Source organism: Physella acuta, unplaced genomic scaffold (genome assembly GCF_028476545.2).
Source record: "Physella acuta isolate Inbredline_101_S28 unplaced genomic scaffold, ASM2847654v3 ptg000588l, whole genome shotgun sequence".
NCBI lineage: Eukaryota > Metazoa > Mollusca > Gastropoda > Physidae > Physella > Physella acuta.
In genome coordinates, this window is record NW_026732107.1 from 68,168 (window position 1) to 88,527 (window position 20,360).

Sequence of the window (20,360 nt, forward strand, 5' to 3'; positions counted from 1 at the left end):
GATGCATGTTACAATAATTAGTACAATTCAATAATCTCAAACTCAATTTTAGACGAGGCAAACATTAGTTCATAAGATGCATGTCACAAGAAATAGTACAATTGAATCATACCCAACTCAATTTTAGACAAGGCAATCATTAGTTCATAAGATGCATGTTACAAGAAATAGTACAATTCAATGATATCAAACTCAATTTTAGACAAGGCAATCATTAGTTCATAAGATGCATGTTACAAGAAATAGTACAATTCAATAATATCCAACTACAAAAGTTAAACTAACTCATACAATGAACTTAACTAGAAATTAATTATTTTTAAAAAGGAGTTAGACCAATTAGACTTTTTAAATCTTGCAGAAAAAACATGGTCCCTTCATTGGGTACAGAGGTTAGATAAGGAAAAATGTGTAGAAAGTGTGTAAACTTACAGAAATACCATCTTTAGCCAGCAGCACACAAGGGGACAACAGCAGCTGTAGTTTGGTTTCTCTGAATGATTTGTCCATCTCAAAACAAAGTCTTTCAACATATGCACTGGGGCATGGCTGGCCATCTGCTGTACAGCTCTTTAGTTGAGGAAAAAACAAATATGTCAAGCAACATCTGCCATAACACAATTTATCTTATAATCTTTGAATTGAGAAAAAGAAAATTAATGAGATTTTTTTTCTTATCATTAATGTATGACATAACAAAACTGTTGAAGTTTAGTTTCATTAAAATCATTAAAAATAAAAATCTTTTTAAAGAAAACAATCCAGAGCCTCAGCTTACATGTAAACAATGACCAACCTTGGCTAAATGAGCCTGAATATCGTGTAGGGTAACAGAGACAGTGACAGCAAAGGGACGATACACCCTGGAATCAAAGGCTTTTTCATCACTGTCAGGGTTTTCTACATGGACATAGCTGGCTTCTACATCCTTCATCTTCTGGGGATTCTCTACAAAATCTGTGGCCTTTTGAAACTCTCCCAGGTAGTTCTCCTGCACAGAAATATAACACAATTCAATTCAAAACATTAACTTGACATTTTTCAAAGAAATATAACACAAAACATAAAACTGACATTTTTCAAAGAAATATAACACAAAACATAAACTGACAGTTTGCAAAGAAATATAACACAAAACATAAACTGACATTTTTCAAAGAAATATAACACAAAACATAAACTGACAGTTTTCAAAGAAATATAACACAAAACATAAACTGACATTTTTCAACAAATGTAACAATTCAATTCAAAACATAAACTGACATTTTTTTTTAAATTGCAGTTTTAAAAACTATCGATTAAAAGTGTAATTTAAAGTTTGAAATAAGTTTTTACAATACTAGGAATGGTATAAAAAAATCTTGTAATGTAACTTATTTTAATATCTTTGTATTTCATTAAGATAACGTAAGATTGAATGACTCATAGTGAAACTAGCTTGTAGTGAATTTAGAACCGAATATAGACAAGCGTTCTCAACACATTATTTAAAGTAAAATACATTTTTAATTTGTTTCTTAGAATCAACTACAATGAAACCTTACCTTCAAATGAACCAGGTTTCTGAGCAGGGAGCCATACAGTATCAGAGTGGAGGGGGCAACCTCCAGCTCCACCTGGATGAGGTCAGGTTTCAGGAGTCCTGGGTCAAACAGCTTCTGCCCATCCCCCCCACTGCCAACATGTCCAGACTGGGAGGTCCTGGAGCAGCCAGGCTGCAGCTGTGAGAGGAGGTTGGACTCCTCCTCCATGAAGTCACCAGTCAGACTGAAGCTGGCCATGCCATCTGATGGGGTCTGTGACAGCAGAACAGGCATTGGGTAGTAGGTGTAGGTCACGGACAGGAAAACATAGGGTGTTTTCCAGCAGTCTACCCAGCCGTTGCTGTAGGCAAGGGAAAACATCTTAATTCAGCAAAAACAAATGTAGATTTAAAATATTTCTTTAGTTTTTAATAAAAAACTAGAACAATAGTAAAAAAAAAGTAAAAAAAAAAATTGCTAGATTTAAAAAAACTGAACTACTGATGTTTTAATGTTTGTAGAGTATTCCTAACTATCAAGTTTGAGTTTCCAAAGTTTTACAAAGTTTAAAAAAAGTAAAAAAAATTTTTTTAAATTATGTTATTTTAAATGCAGTCTCTAATTTTTAAAGAGCAAATAAACGGTGCACCTCTTGATAGTGGCGTTCCTCCATTCTTTGTTATTGCTGGAGAGAAATGTTTCACCTGTCTCATGACCTTCACGGTCCACTATCCTGATGTTTTCAGACAGGGCGATGAGAGCATGTTTCATGGTGTTGCTCTCAGGTAGGTACAGACGACAGAACACTGTCTCACCCTGAAACATTTACGGCTTTATTTTTTATCTTCACTCTCTTTAACTTGCTATCAGAAATTTTCAATGAAATTTAATGAAATAGTGAATTAAAAAACATGCCTTCTAAGGTGAAAGTTACTGTGTTAGACTTTACTTTATTGACCAAGGTAAAAGTGAATGTGTTTAACAAGTGAGATAGACTTTACCTTAATGACCAAGGTAACTGGTACAGTGCTGGGCACAAAGTCAATGAAAGGAAATGTGGCACACAGTTCAAATAGTTCTCCACAGAAAGCTATGTGGGCTGTTGAAGGAAGAAAAAGGACAAGATTTTTCTTTTGGCTGCTTTAATTTTAAAACTTTGGTTTCAGCAAGAGTATTTTTGCTTGGATGTAAATCAAATATTTTTTTAATGCTCTAATATTTGGTTTATGCCATTTCAATGTATAAAATATCAACTATTAATATCTAGAAAATTTGATCTTTTAGTGTTTTTAATTCAATTAGCCACAATATAATTTCCGTTAGTTTTAAATTATAGGTACTTAGGTGTGAAATTACAGTTAGTTGTGTATATAAGGAAGAATGAACAATTACAATGAGACCAATTAAATTTTCCAATGAGTAACCTACCATTTTCCTGATGCTGTGATGAGGTATCAACCCAGTTGTTTTCATTGGCTAATGTTAAAATCTCAAACTGTTTGACAACTAAATTTAATGTAAATGTATAAGGGACAAAACTGTAGATATCAGGGGCAGATTTTGATGACCAATCACCTATTAAATCTGTGAAGGACAAAAAATGCATATCAAATAAACTTACAAACTTGTTGGTTAATATACTTGTAAAAGTGTGCAAAAGAGAATCCGCCAGCCTTTACATTAAAATCAGTGCTTTAAAGTAAGTATAACATTTAATTAATTAATTTAATGATCCAGTTTCCAAAACAAACCTGAGAAGAAGTTTTTTAGATCATAAATAAGATAGACAAGAGCCTTGCAGGCTGTAAGATCACAGCGCCATTCTTGACAAGCATTCCATTCTTTAGGATAAGATACATTGACGTCAAACTAAAGAGTAAAAAACATTCAATTAGTTCCTTTTAAACAATCTTAATTTATTTATTTTTAAAATCATGTTTTTAAAATATTTAAACCTGATGAATACCAGCTTTAATTTTTTATCTTACATACTCATAAAAATTTAAATATGCCTAGATTTCACACGAACTGTAGAAAAACAATATTTTGTTTTTTTAAAGGATTTGCCTACCTCCAAGGTCTCACATTCTAGCAAAGATCTAAAAGCCATGCTTGTAGTAGCATCCACCAACATCAACTGCCCTTTGACCTTTGATACAAAGCCATTGTCCTCTATGATGTAGGGTATTGTGACTTCCACATAGGATCCTTTGCTAGCATTCATGTGTAGGGCTTGAGTTACCTACACAAATATTGTTTTATCCATAGAGACAAGCATTTTTGAAAAATATCAATGAGAACCATTAAACTGACTCACTGAGTTTTTAGTGAAAAGAATATCAATGGTGGAAATGGCGTTGATTGTCATCTTAACTTCAAGGGATTTGAACTGTCGCTTTTCCCCTGGCACTGCTTTCTTTGTAGGAACCAAAGGTTGATAATCAGGTGGGTAAAAAAATGACCAAATCAATTCTCTGAAAATATCAAATATGCAGTGACTTAAAACAATAAATGGCATATAATGTTCTAAAACAAAGTTTTAAAAGGAACGATTTTTTAAAATTCGTAATAAAGAGTGAATAAATCAATAAATATTTAATCAAGTTGATCATTACAGGCAGTGAACTGTTTTAGTTTATTCCGGTAGCTAGTGCAATCATTTTGTAAAGATGTGTAAAGACTATCAGTCAACATACCTTTGCCTGTCAACCCAAGGTCCATAGTTAAAATCTGTATTTTTGCCACACTTAATGTCCACACCAATACAGGGATAGGTCCTCTTGATTAGCACCTCACCATCTGCCATTTGTATCTGTTCCAGTTCATGCTGTACTATACCTGGTAGTTGGGATAGGGATCAAATCCTTGTTAGAACTATTCTCAAGCAAGCAATATACCTTATAGTTTACAGCTTTAAAATAATAATCTGTCACGACTTTAGTATCTAAACATGAAAGTCAACAAAACTTCAGATACTTTTGAATTTTATATTCTGCCAGATAATGATTTTATGGTAACAATCACAAAAAACCTCAGGACCTCAGATGTACTAACCTGGCTCATCTTGATAGTAGTATATATCTACATGGTTAGACAGCATCACAACAAAGCCTTCACCCATAAACCTTGGAGGTCTGTCAAAGAGAGAAAAAAAATATTAAGTTGTGATTAGTATGCTAAAACGAAATACTGCTTTTTAAGGGAGTACACTCAGTGTACAATATTGTGCTGTTTTCAAAGACACAAATACTATGATTTTAACAAAATAAAATAATCTCTCTAATGAAAGGGCCTTTGACTAACATATCTACTGTCATGTTTTAACAACATTCATGGTTTATAATCATAAAATCACAATTAAATAATGAATGATGAAATTATAAGTAGAATCTATCAATCAATTTTGTCAGCCAATGAAGCTTGACTTACTCATCTTGTACAGGGCCATTGTACTTGGGACTTGGCACAAGCATGAGTCTAGCATTCTCCATGTCACACTGCAGGATGTGCATAAACTGGTCAAAAACAGTGGACGCTGGCTTGGTTGTGTATACCATGTTACTCTTGTCAAATTTTAGCAAGCAACTGTAAGGCATCAGATAGTTTCCAAATATCCAGCGACCCTGAAGTTTAAAATAAATTTTAAATAAATTTTGGATTTGCCTATTTTTATCAAACGTTAAAGAAAATATAATGTAAAAACTTTATGCTTTCAATATGATTAAATCATGTAAAGATAAAAAGTTAGTTGCAGATGTACAAACTGAACAACTTTCTTAGCAAAACCAACAAACCCCTTACATACCGGGGGACTGAAGAGAGTTGAATAAAGTGAGCACTCTGCAGTGTGTTCAACAAAAAATACACTTTAACATGTTTAAACTATGTCAAATAAACCTATAATAACTTGAAATAACATCTTTTAAGATCTTGCAATTTATATAGCAGATGAGAGTGCTTCTCTTGATTTTTTTACTTACAGATGCAATTTCTATTTTAGTGACAGGAATCAGATCCCTCCAATGAATGTCCTTTAACCTGTGAGTATTAAAAACTTTAACATTAATTGTACAAAACAAAGTAACCTTCAGTGTAAGTTTAAAAACTAGGATGCATTGATTAAATGTTCACCTAAAATATGTTTCAGAATTTTTTAAATTTCAACTTACGAGCATCTTTTTTTGGTAACATTTATTTCTGGTGGTGTTTCATCAATAATTTCAATATTTTCCCCTTTGAAAAGTTTTTCTAATCGACCATATACTTGAGACTTATTATAAACATGAAATTCAAAGCCATCCAAGAAAACTGACATCCTAGTCTCCAGGTGGGATAAATCTGAGAATATAAACAAATAAAACATTAAAATTCAACATAAAGTAAATATAGGCATATATATGTAAGCAAATATAAGTATTTAATTAGTTATATAATTAGTTTAATTAGTTGCTGATATAATTATAGTCAACCTTCAGTGAGTTCTTTATACACGTAAGGTCTCCACCAGCGGAAAATGAGCCACCCATATTCAGCTCTGATAGAGAAATCCTCAGTGATAAGATGCACATCTCTGAACATAACTTTGCCAGATAGAACAGAGAAAGAGAAGGAACCTGGGAATAGTTTATGTCCTTGTTATAATAGCTTTCCAAATAGTAATATGATTAATAAGTACATTTCAAATTATGTGTGTAAAAAAAAGTAAAACATTTCACTTACCAAGTTTAATATGACCATATTTGACAAACTTGTTCAGAATGGCAGTAATAATGAGGCCTAAAACTCGACTGTTGTAATAAGTTAAATATATAGTCCAAGCCTGCGCTGCAACAATGGCTATAAGCATCCAATACACTGATGATTGTGGAAGCTCATTGTTCAGCCTATGGTAAAAAAGTAAAACATTGTGCATTAAATAATTGTATGATAAAATAATTTGATTTAGAGTGGTTTATCCTAACAGACTTAAAAGATTAAATATGAAAAGAGTTACACTATAAAGGTATAGAAGAAATATAACAACTTACCGGTCCATAAGAGAATCATTGGAAGTCTTCATTGTGTGGTTTATGTCTTGAGTAGATTAGGCCACTTATTTTTTGTGAAACTAAATTGATTTTTTAACTCAAACAATAAACACTGTTGCATGTCAAAATATCTTTGGGTCTTGATAAGGGAAACTGTTTTAATGATAAATTTGAAAGAGAAGAACACTAACAGTAAGCTCATCATTAATCACAGCAGAATAAAAATAACCTTGATGATATGGCATAACTATAATACTGTGATCATACTGTATTGTCCAGGGAATCACAAAAAATACCTAACTAGCTAAATACTATTTACTATATATGCACAGCCAACTAATATAGGCCTATAATTATTAAGACTCTCATGAATCTACCCAGCTCTGATGTCTACTTAACTCACGATAGGGTTAAGTAAAGATGACAGGGCATAGAAAAAAATAGTTGATTGCACCATTCCTTCATATGCTGTGGTCAAGAAACTGAGCCTGAGGAACACTACTTCATCTGCCCTATGAATGGATCATCAGGTATGAAAGGGGAACTTAACTTGTATTCAACTGGGAATAGAGTTGGTCTTTTTAATCATAATATAATATCTTTAAAGTTTAGCTGCTAAATTTATCCCTAACTAATGGTGGCACCCCCCCCCCCCCCCCCTAGCTACTCCTCTGTTGTGATAAGTTAATAAATATTAAATAAATAAACTAGGTCTAGGTCCTAGTCAGTTTCTACTACAGTTTCTAGTTTCTAGTCTGTCTAGCTAGCTACTACTTGATCTAGATCTTCTAGCTAGAATCTAGATTCTAGATGATGTCTTGTCTAGATCTAGCTGATCTAGATCTAGATCTAGAATCTAGACTTATGTCGGATGTTCTAGATCTAGACAGTCTAGATCTGATCTAGATCTAGTAAACTAGATTTATGTTTTTACTAACTTACTCTAAAGTAAAGACTCCGGTAAAGAGGTAGATCTAGATCTACTGATCTAGCTCTAGAATATTTTATATAGGTCCCCTAAATCTATCTAGAATCTAGAATATCTAGAATCTAGGTTCTATCTACTCTTATATCGTCTAGATTCAGTGTAGTGTAGATTCCATTAATTATATTATGTTTTGTTTTACCTCTTCTACTCGAGAAAAACCGATTGCTTTTAACCCGGAAATAATTTTCATAGGTGCTCAAACCTAAATCAATAAAATATTCGTACTTTTAAACTGAATATATGCTGAAAGCCTAGATCTAGATTCTAGAATCTATATACTATATGTCCGTAGACTTTAAAATTATCGAATACATTAGTTTAATTTTTATAACTAATTATTTTGTGAATTCAATAAAATAAACATTTTACGCTCGTGAAATATGTTCAACGAAATATTAACATAAATTCTAAATTAAAGGGTATGCGGCAGTAGCGTACGCAGGGGGGGAGCAGGGGGAGCGGCCGCTCCCCCTCTGGCCATTTTTAGCAAAGTGGCGCCTTTTTAGAAACTTTTTTTAACTCAAATTTTTAAACATTTATATTTGTTAAAAAATTATTTTTGGTCGGTACATTTTAAACGTAAATCTCTGTGCATATTGTTTTTTCAATTACCAGTAAAAGTTGTGTGAGCAGTACAGTGATCTAAACCATACCTTCTCATTATGTTAAAAAATTATCCTTAAAGAACACAAAAAGTCCGTAGCTAATAAAAAGTGCGTAATCTGAAATGTAAGACCGATATTTTAGTTATATGTAGGCTATCATTCCGAAAACCAAACTTCTATATTGAAAAGCTGGCTTATATACCAACTCTGATTTAAAAACTTTCATTATGCAGTAATAGTTTAGCATTTATAATGACAATATATTTAATTCTGACTGTAGACAAAATATTTTTGTAAAAACGAAAAGTGTTACGCTACTTCATTAGATTCAAAAGTAATTATTGATTTGTTTTGATATTTATAATAAAATGTGTAGACATATACATATTTATATTAATATATTGATTATTTCCCCTTTTCGCTAGTCTAAATAGATGTCCCAAGAATTATTATGTAATTTTCGTTACAAGAATTACGAAACAGATTATGCCTCGTTCATTGTTTTTGGTTGTAGTGTGTTTATATATATATATATATATATATATATATATATATATATATATATATATATATATATATATATATATATATATATATATATATATATATTGTTTAGAGTGATACCATATTTTTTTTTATTCGTCGGCCTACATTGTGTTTTTTTTATTTCTTCAGAGTGCTAATTCAAATTTATTTTACATCACATCGAAGCAATAACATACAGCTAATATATACATATATATATATATATATATATATATATATATATATATATATATATATATATATATATATATATATATATATATTAATAGTATATATATATATATATATATATATATACTTATATAGAAAATATTACGAATTCGGCGCCTTTTTTTGCTATTTCCGCTCCCCCTACAACGAAAACCTGGATACGCCTCTGGTATGCGGCAGTCGACAGTTACATCAATGCCAATTTAATATAAAATATATCAAAGTAGTTTAAGATATAAAATCTAGATTTAGTTTAAATCTTAGATCAAATGGGACATTCCAGACAATTTGCGCAATTCCTAAGAACAAACTCTAAACAATTGCAGTGGCGTAAGCTAAAGGGGTTAACCCCCCCCCCCCTCCTGGACCTCAAAATAATTGAAAATAACCTATGTCTTACAAATTTGCGACGGCGCGTTTCTTTCGCTTTCAATGTTATGATTTCAAAATGCTAAATGTCATAAAAAAACCACACCCCTCTCCCCCGATACCAATTTTATGACATTTGCACTTTTTTCGGACTAAATAAACTTTTACAGCCCTATTACCTAATCTTTTCTGAAACTGTCATGCATTATTTTTTGCCTTCGCGGCCAAATGACTGTACTCTTAAGTAGGAATATAGTTTCGACTGTTATTTAAGTTTTTGTACTGGTGTCATCCATGCCAGGAATGGGCTGCAACCATAAATTTCCACTACTTAGGCCTATGTTTGGTTTTTGTGGTGTCGCCATCGAGTTCTCTCGCCGTGTATCGTGTTTTTAGGGAAAACACTGCCTTATCGGAGGTTTACGATTAGTGACAGTCTGGTGACGAATCATAACTGTTTATGTAAAATGTAACAGGAAATTAACATGTCACTTGCTGGCGAACAGATTAGAACATTTTCTAAGGCAGTTTTAATTTAACATATGCCTAGATGTCTGGTATTTTACTGGAACTATGCTCTCCTATACTTCCTCAAGTCTCCGTGCCATTTCTCTGTCTGCGGCAATTTACAAAAGCATAAAACTGGAATGTCAAGAACAATTCTGTGGAAACACGAGTGCCATTTCGGCGGCAATTGTTTTTCCAATCCTCAACTTACATCGTTACCTATATTTCATTCTGCACGCTAAAAAGTGATCGAAGAGAGACCTTCTTTAAAGCCATTAGTTCAGTGCTAGCGGAGACTTGGTGTTACACTGAATCATATGTGATGTTAGTTGTATGAAAGAGAATTAGGGTTGCTAGCAGACCCAGTCGTCAAGCTGATCCTACAAAGTTTATTAAAAAACACTTCGTGTACTGTTTGGTAAATGTCTTAAAATTTCAAAGACGAAAATATCACATATCACATAATTTGCCTATGTGATGTACAGAAGCATTAACAAAAATTAAGGGCCTCTAGTCTTACGGTTGTAGCTGTAATAGTGTTGGTAGAATGTGAGAGATAGTAGCAAACCAGTGTATGGACCTGTGACAGTCGAGGTTTTAGTGTTATTATTGTGGTGCAGTCTTTCTTCTTCGTTCTTAATTTTAAGTGCTGGAAGGGATTGAACTCGAGACTTTGGTTTGGCAACCATGAGCTTTTACCTACTCGACGACCTCTTTCCAACACAATTAAGATTTACGTGTCAACTGGTTATGCGCCGTTGAGGCCGTTGACTCCGATTTCAGCCTGCTTTTCTTTTTGGATTTGCTTCCATAGCCTTTGTCCAACCAAGAACAAACTACAAGGAAGCAGTTGTTTGATGTTGTAGTTGTCTCTCCTAGAAGAGTGGCTGTCCCCAGCTAACGAGCCTCATCTGCCCGAGGGTTCGAACTCGAGACTTTTCGGTTTAGCAACCATGAGCTGTACCGACTCGACCACGATCAAATAAAGTGATCTCTAGCCTGCAATCAGAGTGTCTTTTTAATTTGACGAACCAGCGTCAAAGTCGTGTGGGCCAGTCTAGCAGGCTCAATGCCTAGACATTAGATGAACACATAACACACGACCAGCATGTCGCACTTCTGTCACAAACACGGTGGACTAGCCCGCCGGTCAACCGGTAAAAAATTCCAGTGGGCCCCAGGAAAAAAAATCTCGGTGGGCCCACGTGAACGGCGCTGCAGTAGTGATGTTAGTGTATTGATTTAAAAAAAAACAAAAAAAAAAACAAACAATTTCTTGTATTTCTCCATTTAATCATATTTCTATTTCTTCATACCAATGTGTAAAATTGAATTCGGCACAATGGAAATTTTAATCTAGAGTTGGGACCTTTTTGAATGAAAATGTCCCGGATCCCTGGTCACTCACTCATTTTCACATTTATAATTTAGTGCCTACACGCCTAAATATTTAGACAAATCAAACAAATTAATTATTCCTTCACAATAATACAATTCAATATGTGGTGTTACGTTAATGTTCATTTTCGGAATTTAGTATTGCCTATAATTAAAGAAAATGAATACAACCCCAAAGTACAACACAAGTTGATAGAGAATATTTTTCTGACATTTGATTTTTCTATGATATTTAAACTCTAAAGAGTGTAATATTTGAAATTATAAACATACTGAGAATCTGTGCACTAATAATACTAAGACAGTGATTTGCAATATGTATTCTAAGGTAAGAAAAATGTTATTTTGGATTTCGATTGAAAATGAAACTGCCCGATCAGTTACTAGATCTAGATCTAGATTCTAGATCTATCAGGATTCAGCTAAAATCTGCTAATCTAGCTAATGCATCACTATCACTCAACAACTCCAACGTTACTCTTCATGTAAAAAAAGTGGGGGAGGGGGTCTATGCTCTATAGGTCTTACTTTAAGATACTAAGATCTAGATCAAGATCTATATTATTAACTTAGTCAACAATCATACTCATACTCAAGTACTCACTGAACCAACACATCGGCCATCAACTCATCTGATCTATAAATACTATAAATTCTATAGGCCTACTCAACTAGATCTAGAATCTATATCTAATTCTATTCTATACTGAAACAATGGCTTGAGAATAGTCAGTCTTTAAAGTCTAAAGTAAAGTCTACTAAAAGATGTTTTTGGTCCATGTCAGCAATCATCATCTTTTCCTTTTTGTGCTCAAGACGTATAGACTCTAGTATGGGACAGATGAAGTAGAGCTAATCTAATCTGTTTCAATAACCTTGATTTTTGGCATAGAGGAGGATTATTGATTATGTGGTCAGCACTATACTTAACTATACTAGACTATACCCAGCTGCCTTAGCTTTCCTACTCTCTAGATCTAGGCCTAACATGAATTAGGTACCCATGAGAGCTAGGTGGACTCAGAATGAGCTTGGAATCTTAAACTCAAGACTTTTGGTTAGCAGTTAGATCTATAAGCCTTACCAGCCGACCACGCTGTCCATTCCATGTCAGTAATTGTAATGAACACTAATGATCAGGTCCCTGTCAACTAACTGGGATGATGCCATTCAAACAGTAGGCTGCTACTACACAACAGTAAAACAGTATCACCTCTTCTTTTACTGGTTCACTAGTTATTTCATTTACTCTTGCATTAAGTTACAGTTAGTTAATGTAAAATGTAGTGTTGATAGCTGTAGACTGTAGATGAAATTGAATGTAATTATCATTATCTCTAGTCTAGATCTCAATAGTGAAAAGTTTTAACTTAAAACGATAACAACAAACTACAAATAAAAATTGTTATTCAACTTGTGTGAATCTGCATGATGATGGTAGCCAGTTATGTTAATTATAATATTTAATAACTAAGTGATATCTAAAAGCTTAACTAAGAGTTGATAACTTAATTACTTTAAAATAAAGTTTTCATCAAATTAATTTCAATTCATTCAACAGTACAGGTGAATTAAGTATTTCTAATCTAAAATTACTGTTGAGTAAAACTGTAAGTTGGCATTATTTTGTAGTAGTTTCTTTTTGTTTATTATTTGTGCGTGTTATGTTTTTATTATAGACTTTAATTCATATTTAACCTTTGATATAAATACAATAAATAGCTTAAATAAAGTGGCTATACTTCATGTTTTAAATACTTATATTATTGTTTATTTAAGGCATCCATTGAGTTATTTACCTCATAATAATGGACAAAAACCTAGAATTGTCATCAAGTTCACCTAGTGGATTAAAACCTTCAGTGGAACGAGAACGTATCAATCTAAGCTCTCCAAGTGTCAGCTCTAAAGGGTCACTGAGTGCAGGTTCACCTTCTAAGTCCTTGTGTTCCTCAACTTCAACCTCATCAGAAAATATGCATACTGCTTTTGATACTAAGGTAACAGCAAATGTGCTTTATTATTCTTTTATATATTTATTAGTATAATTTAGTATAATGAAGTTACTGTTTTCTAGATTTTTCTTGAAACAATTTCAGCCTCTGAGAGATGCCACAAAGGCAATACAGAATGAAGAATGTCCACTTTTGGAGGGAGAAACCATGAAAGGGAGAGGTGTGGCAGATATGAGTAAAATTAATTTGAATTATTGCTCTTTTGTTTACAGTTTTGGGTACTTATCAAAAGTTGACTGGGCATACTTGATGCAAATTTTGACTGAGTCAATATCTCCTTCTGACAGTGATAGAAGAGAATATTGCATTTCAAGCTGGTTTTAATACAGATTTTTAAAATACATTTTATCAATACAAACGACAAAAAAAATGTAAGTATATTTATACTTGATAATTCTTTTTTTTTATTGAAGCCACTGAAGTAACCTACCTCTGCCCATATAGTGGGCCAATAAGAGGTGTGCTGAATGTCACCAGCTATAAACTCTTCTTTAAAAGTGTTGAGAAGGTGAGAATACATGACAATAGTATATATAAACAATTACATTATTTCATATATTTTGCTGTGCTCATTGTTTGAAATGTATATTATTATCTCATTTTTAAAAAAAACATCTTTGTGTAATGTAAATTCTTCTTTTTATGAAGTATAACTCTGGTTTTACTTGTAGGAACCACCTTTCATTCTTGACGTTCCCTTGGGTCTTGCCAGTTTAGTGGAAAAAATCGGAGGGGCAACAAGCAGGGGAGTGAATTCATATGGAATTGATATAATATGTAAAGTATGTTTTCTTTAAATTACACATAATCTTATTTCATATTGTTATGAATTTTGAAGACTATTTAATGAATTTATAGCTTTTGCAATGAAATTTTTATTTTCAGGCTTATCATAAGGCTTTGATTATTAAGATTTTTAATTTGATATAACGTTATAAAGAATGTACCTATTTATAGGATATGCGAAATTTGCGCTTTGCACACAAGCAAGAAAACCACTCAAGACGACAAGTATTTGAAAGAATTCAACAGTATGCATTTCCACTCACAAATAAATTGGTATGTTAGATCATAATTTTGAAAGAATTTTAAAATATGTTTTTCACTCACAAAATAGTATGTTATAGTTTGACACTAATTGTTTTGCCTTTATAATAAGCTCTTAGTTAATTAAACAATGTTAAATTTATTGACAACAGCTCATTGTGTTTTCATTTTTCCAGAACTTTTTTGCCTTTGAATTTAAAGAAAAGTATGGTCAAGAAAATGGATGGAGAATATTTGATCCTATTAAAGAATTTAAGAGAATGGTAATATTTATAATCAAATTTTTTAATTTGTGGATTGATTATCCAGAACTATTGCTTGCAGTTTATAACACATTGAATTGGATGGATGTTGTAGTGACTCCACTGTAATGTTCTGTTTGAAGTATAAACAAGTCATTAAGCAACTCTACACATTATTTTAACTTCCAATTTCAGGGAATTCCCAATGAGAGCTGGAGGGTGAGCAAAGCAAATGAAACATACCAGCTCTGTGACAGTTACCCTGCCTTGGTAGGTTGTTTACTTGTTCATTAAAGATCATTCTAATTCTTTACAAATTTTGACAGACAGGAGCTTTTTTTTTTAAAGATACTTTTTTTCATTACTAAAGTGCAAATGGTTTTTATCTGCTTATATTTATGGAAAATGTATAGAATTTTAAAACATGTTTTCTTTTAATGTGTTTTTGCATCAATTTATATATTAAAAATGGACATAGTTTAGCTTTATTAATTAAAATTAAGACTGAGTAGAAACAGTTAAATCAATTAGATTGAGTGAGTCACCCTCACTTAATAGCTAACTCTTGGACTTTAAACTGCTCTTTTCCTGATGTTGACTAATTAGCATTAGATTTAAAAACTTGTGCTTAAATATTTAACAAGAGTAACAAGTCATAAAATTTTAATAATTAACATAAATATTAAATGTTAACCAATAAAGGGAAACAAATTGTTTATCACTCCCCGTGTCCTTTTTTCCAACTCCACCTGATCTGAGTAATATTACTGAAATATGTTTTCATATAAGAGAAAATATGTTTTGATATCACTTTTATGTTGATGTACATTTCAGATTGCTGTGCCAAAACAGGTCACAGATCAAGATCTTTTTAAAGTTGCAGAGTTTAGAAGTAGACAAAGGATTCCTGTAAGTTTTCATTCCACTCAGCCCACTTAATTGAGTAAAATTGGACACAAATTTGTTTTTGTTGGTTATTTTTTTTTAAATGCATCCAACTTCACATAAGTATCTGTGTGTAGTGAATTGCTGTTGGTTAAATTTAAATATTGCTAGGAATCATGTTCTATATCAGTGGTTCTTTACCTTTTTTGAGGTACCGAACCCTATCATTTACATCTACGCATTTACCAAACCCTTCATAATAGTACTGTCGTCCACACCGACAAAATCATTAAGAATCCTATGAGTCGGGTGTGTGTCTTGACCTCCACCAAACCCCTGAGACTGACATCAAACCCTTGGGGTTCGATGAACCCCAGGTTAAGAACCACTGTTATAGATGTTAAGGGGCTTCCTGATTTCCATAAAGTAGTTTAGTTTCACCTCTGAATGATGTATCTAACTTATCTCTGGTTTCAGGTCTTGTCCTGGATTCACCCAAGGAGCCAAGCATCCATCACCAGGTCTTCCCAGCCTCTTGTTGGGATGACCAGTAAAACAAACAAGGATGACGAGCGATACATCCAGATGATCATGGACACAAATGCCCAGTCACATAAGCTCTATATCATGGATGCTCGGCCCTCTGTCAATGCAGTTGCTAATAAAGTGAGTTTAGTAAAATACCTGCCCTACTTTTACTATTTGTATTATTGTTTTATGGGATCTTCTATTTTTAATGATATTAGTTTAGTACCATTAAAATACCTATTTGTAATATAAATGCTTTAGTAAAACTAGGGTAATTTCTAACATGTATGTGTGATTGTTTATTTTTGACAGGCCAGAGGTGGAGGCTTTGAAAGTGAGGATGCTTATCAGAATGCTGAACTTATCTTCCTTGACATTCACAACATTCATGTCATGAGAGAAAGGTTATTGGAAGTTTTAAAAACCCATTTATAATTTCTTCCTATGCTGCTAATATGTGTTAAATGTTTTTGTTGCTTATGTCAAATGAAACTATTTCCTCTCTTCTTTGAAATGTTCAATCAACAAATTCTCACAATTTCAGTTTACGCAAATTGAAGGAAGTATGTTTTCCTACAATAGATGACACCCATTGGCTTTCAAATATAGAATCTACCCACTGGTTAGAACACATTAAGGTAGATCTAGCATGTAATAAAAAATTTAAAAAACTATTAACATTTAGTTGCTGATTATACATTTGCTGGAGTTGTTTCTGTGACATTTGCATGTGAGGGTAGGGTCAGCACCATGCCAAGCCAACTTTTCTCATAGAAACAGGTAAACTCGACTTCACTTGCCCCATGAACCACCAGGTTCGAAAAGGGAACTTAACATATGAATCTTCCTTTCGACAAAACAGAATTTATTATTTAATGTTCAGATTTTGGAACAGATTTACAACATCCTAACATTTTTTTAAACAGATAATTCTTGCTGGCGCCTTAAAGATAGCTGATAAAGTTGAAAGCAATAAGACTTCAGTTTTAGTACACTGTAGTGATGGCTGGGACAGAACTGCTCAGGTCAGCCCAAATTTTAAATACAGCTTGCAAATGTTGGAACTTGATTATCATGCAAAAATATTTAGACAGCCTTTTTACTCCATGTAAAATATAGTGTTGATTGCGTAATATAGAATATCAAAACCTTTCAGTTAACATCTCTTGCTATGCTGATGTTAGACCCATACTATCGAACCATAAGAGGTTTTGAAGTTCTGATTGAGCAAGAATGGCTTAGTTTTGGTCACAAGTTTAAAACAGTAAGTTTTTTAATACAACTTTTAGTTCCATTATTATAAGTTAATACTTGCTGGGTTTTTTTTTTTTTGTTGATTCTTTTGTGGGCACACATTTTCTATTTCCTGGTTATTTTTTATTCTTAACTCACCAACTGTATCTAGTTTTTTTCTATTTTCTTTGAGTCTGTGTGAACTTTCTCTTGTCTTTTCTAACTGAACTCTATATCTATTTATCTTGTGGACCTATCTAACCACTTGGTTTCTTTTCTAGGAAAACTCTTATAGAGTTTTTATTTGCTAATGATTCTGTGGTAGCTAATTTAAAGCTACTTTGGCATGGAATTTTTAACAACATAAGGCATACCTTCTTCATAACTCAATGTATTTACTTTATTGATTTTGCTATGAAAGCCTTGATCTTTTAACTTACATGTTAAAAAAATAGTTTTGGTTGCTGCTGACATTTTTAAAAATTTAGCTGATGTAATTTTCATTCCTCTAAGAATCTGATAAGCTAAACATATGTTGCTACTAGAGTTAAATTAGACAATTGTTACCTACAGCGTGTTGGCCACGGTGAAGACAAACACTCAGATGCTGATAGATCACCTGTGTTTTTACAGTTTGTTGATTGTGTTTGGCAGATGACGCAGCAGGTAAAAATTGTTTTGTTTCATTAAGATTCAATGTGTTTTATGAACCAAAATAGAAAAAGTATGCAATAACTACTGAGAATTTTAATATTACATATTTTAAAAATATTTTTTTGTTGTAATTAGTACAGGAACATTGAAACAAAAGTATGTATTAGTTACGATTATAAAAAAATTGGCATTCTCATTTTTGGCAATAATTCTGTTCAATGGTAAAATAATTTTAGTTTTAGTTTATAAAAATATTTTAGAAACCATGTGTTATTGGAATGTGAAAGTCATATAACTGGATGGAGTCAATTAAAATGTGGAAACCGCTTTAAATTTCAACTACAAAACATGTTCATTTTCAATTTATTTTCTACTTCTTAGATCTTAGTAGACTAAAACTTAGCTTAGTACTTAAAATAAAAGCTTAAGCGAATTCAACTAGGAAGTTGTTTTTATTAATTCAATTTTTTTTTTCAGTTCCCAAATGCCTTTGAATTCAATGAACATTTCCTGATAACTATATTAGATCACCTGTACAGCTGTTTGTTTGGTACTTTTCTTTATAATTGTGAAAGGGAAAGAATTAAAGAGGTAAGTTGTTGTTCTTCCATTATTATTTTCCTTCCTTAAAATATAAGTACAGAAAATTTAAATGTACAGCTTGTGATGATCGTATCTATGTTTTGTTTTCCAGCGTGTGCCTGAGTTGACCGTTTCACTATGGTCATTCATCAACTGTCAACTGGAAGAATTCACAAACCCCCTGTATGTTGCCCACATCCATCAGCATGTTCTGTTTCCTGTAGCCAGTGTCCGGCGAATGGAGGTTTGGACTGGCTACTACTGTCGCTGGAATCCAAGGATGCGGCCACAGGTTTGTGTTTGAAACTTAGTAACATTATCTATACTTTCAGCTCGTTTTTTTTAATTGGATAGAAAGAGTGGAGAATGTAGCAGTTACAGTTAAATAAATTGGATAAAAAATGGGGTGGGGAATTTACGCTTGCATGAAAATAAAATTTGCGTAGTTTTGTTTGCACTTTTGACCTGTTTTTTATGAATTATCCTATTTTTAAAATGTTAATTTAGGAACCAATTCATATTCGGAATCGTGAGCTGTTGGTGTTGAAAACACAACTGCAAAGAAAAGTTGAAGAGTTGCAGCGAGAGCTGTCAGCTCGCAATGCTCGTCTCAATCTGCAGTCATCACCTCAGAGGGTTCCTGCTCCCATTGATGTATATCAGCAGTGATATATTCCACTTACTGTGTTAATGTTGTTTCTTAAGTTAAATATTGTACATGTAAACCTGCATAAACAATTAATTTTAAGTTGAATGTTATCTTGTTAGAACTCAACCACATTTTAATGAGCCTGGACATTCTTCTGTCCTCTATACATCATATCTAGTTTTATACTCCTTTTAAAAATGTAATTCTGTTATTCTATAGGTTAACTAGTTAATATGTTCTGTTTTAGCCTGTACAGATTCCACTTAAACATTGAGATGTACATTATGTATTGCACGATTAATCACACGAGAAATTATAGTATTGACTTTTTACTATTATTGTATTTCAAAGGCAGTTAGTTTTAAGTGATAAAATGCGCTTTTTGAAATAGAATTAAATGTAGCATTCCATGCCTATGATGAAACTTCAAATTTGTTAATATAGTCATAGGCTCATTGAAATCTATTATTGATTTAAAGGCTTGAAAATTGATTTCTGGACAATTATACATTTTTATCAATATTTAACTTTTTCTGTGTGGGTGTTCAGTCTGTCCTTGAAACTTAAGTAAATCTAATTTAAGAAATGATTGTATGTGATACTGATAAAAATGTTTTCATTTTGTCACCGTGGTTAAGCAATAAAAATAAACATTTAAAAAATTGTATAGTTGTATAGATCAATACTGGAGTAAACTGAACATTAATTCTATGTAAATTTATGTTTTAAATGACAGACATCTAAACGATTTCAGATTTTGTCTGAATTCTTAAGTATAAAGTACTTTTTATAGGCTTGTAATTTATAGAATTTACTGTAATCATTAAATTATTTTAACTGCACTTAAATTGTTCACAACTTCAGACATTTGTCAAAGGAGTCAAGGACTCGATACAATAATTTGAAACATAATTTTTTTTGTCTTATACATTTCTAATAAAAATAAATGAATATTTCAATAGTGTTTTAGTAGTTAAATAAATATTAGAATTAAGTGTTTAAACCTTTAAAGTTTCCCTTATTTTTGTTCAAGAATTACTATTTGTATACCCTTGCTAAGTCTGTTTTAAGGCTTAACAAATCCAGACCTTCAAAATATTATTCTATGCATCTGTCATTGTTTAAAGAATAAAGAAGCATGTTTGTTTTCTAAACAGGGTCTCTTTCCTTCAAAAAGAAGTCTACTATTTTGCTTATGGATTTTATACATTAAAGTATTACATGAAACAGGATGTCCTTTAAAGCTGTCAAATAAAATTTAAGATTCTATATAACATCTGTGTTTTTGTTTCACTAAAGAATAACTGGCAGGACAAAAAGTACATTCCCAACTAAAAAATCCAATGCAA

General features: G+C 32.3%; 2 protein-coding genes across 3 annotated transcripts in view; one reads left to right on the forward strand and one right to left on the reverse strand.

Moving 5' to 3' along the window:
- LOC131947180 (bridge-like lipid transfer protein family member 1) overlaps positions 1-7,751 on the reverse strand; it is a 50,588-nt gene extending 42,837 nt beyond the window's left edge. Inside the window, exons 1-18 of the mRNA XM_059308316.1 lie at positions 7,681-7,751; positions 6,554-6,706; positions 6,246-6,409; positions 5,996-6,139; positions 5,696-5,864; positions 5,507-5,564; positions 4,956-5,149; positions 4,581-4,660; positions 4,223-4,364; positions 3,844-4,000; positions 3,598-3,768; positions 3,278-3,395; positions 2,955-3,110; positions 2,528-2,625; positions 2,176-2,342; positions 1,548-1,887; positions 797-991; positions 433-570 (exon numbers count right to left, since the gene is read on the reverse strand). Of these exons, the coding sequence (XP_059164299.1) occupies positions 433-570; positions 797-991; positions 1,548-1,887; positions 2,176-2,342; positions 2,528-2,625; positions 2,955-3,110; positions 3,278-3,395; positions 3,598-3,768; positions 3,844-4,000; positions 4,223-4,364; positions 4,581-4,660; positions 4,956-5,149; positions 5,507-5,564; positions 5,696-5,864; positions 5,996-6,139; positions 6,246-6,409; positions 6,554-6,585 (2,523 nt within the window). The 5' untranslated portion in view covers positions 6,586-6,706; positions 7,681-7,751. The remainder of the gene's footprint in view (positions 1-432; positions 571-796; positions 992-1,547; positions 1,888-2,175; positions 2,343-2,527; positions 2,626-2,954; positions 3,111-3,277; positions 3,396-3,597; positions 3,769-3,843; positions 4,001-4,222; positions 4,365-4,580; positions 4,661-4,955; positions 5,150-5,506; positions 5,565-5,695; positions 5,865-5,995; positions 6,140-6,245; positions 6,410-6,553; positions 6,707-7,680) is intronic.
- Positions 7,752-11,329: 3,578 nt separating this feature from the next.
- On the forward strand, positions 11,330-20,339 carry LOC131947176 (myotubularin-related protein 2). Of its 2 annotated transcripts, XM_059308312.1 has the most exons (19): positions 11,330-11,504; positions 12,738-12,786; positions 12,956-13,176; positions 13,276-13,351; positions 13,605-13,699; positions 13,863-13,973; positions 14,149-14,250; positions 14,415-14,501; positions 14,676-14,750; positions 15,315-15,389; positions 15,843-16,031; positions 16,206-16,297; positions 16,438-16,531; positions 16,820-16,918; positions 17,050-17,157; positions 17,700-17,792; positions 18,258-18,371; positions 18,475-18,654; positions 18,870-20,339. In XM_059308312.1, the coding sequence occupies exons 3-19, from the start codon at positions 12,985-12,987 to the stop codon at positions 19,029-19,031; spliced, it is 1,944 nt and encodes a 647-aa protein (XP_059164295.1). In that variant the 5' UTR covers positions 11,330-11,504; positions 12,738-12,786; positions 12,956-12,984; the 3' UTR covers positions 19,032-20,339. The 2 variants fall into 2 exon arrangements, with proteins under 2 accessions (XP_059164295.1, XP_059164294.1); XM_059308311.1 differs by lacking the exon at positions 12,738-12,786.
- Positions 20,340-20,360: the final 21 nt, after the last annotated feature.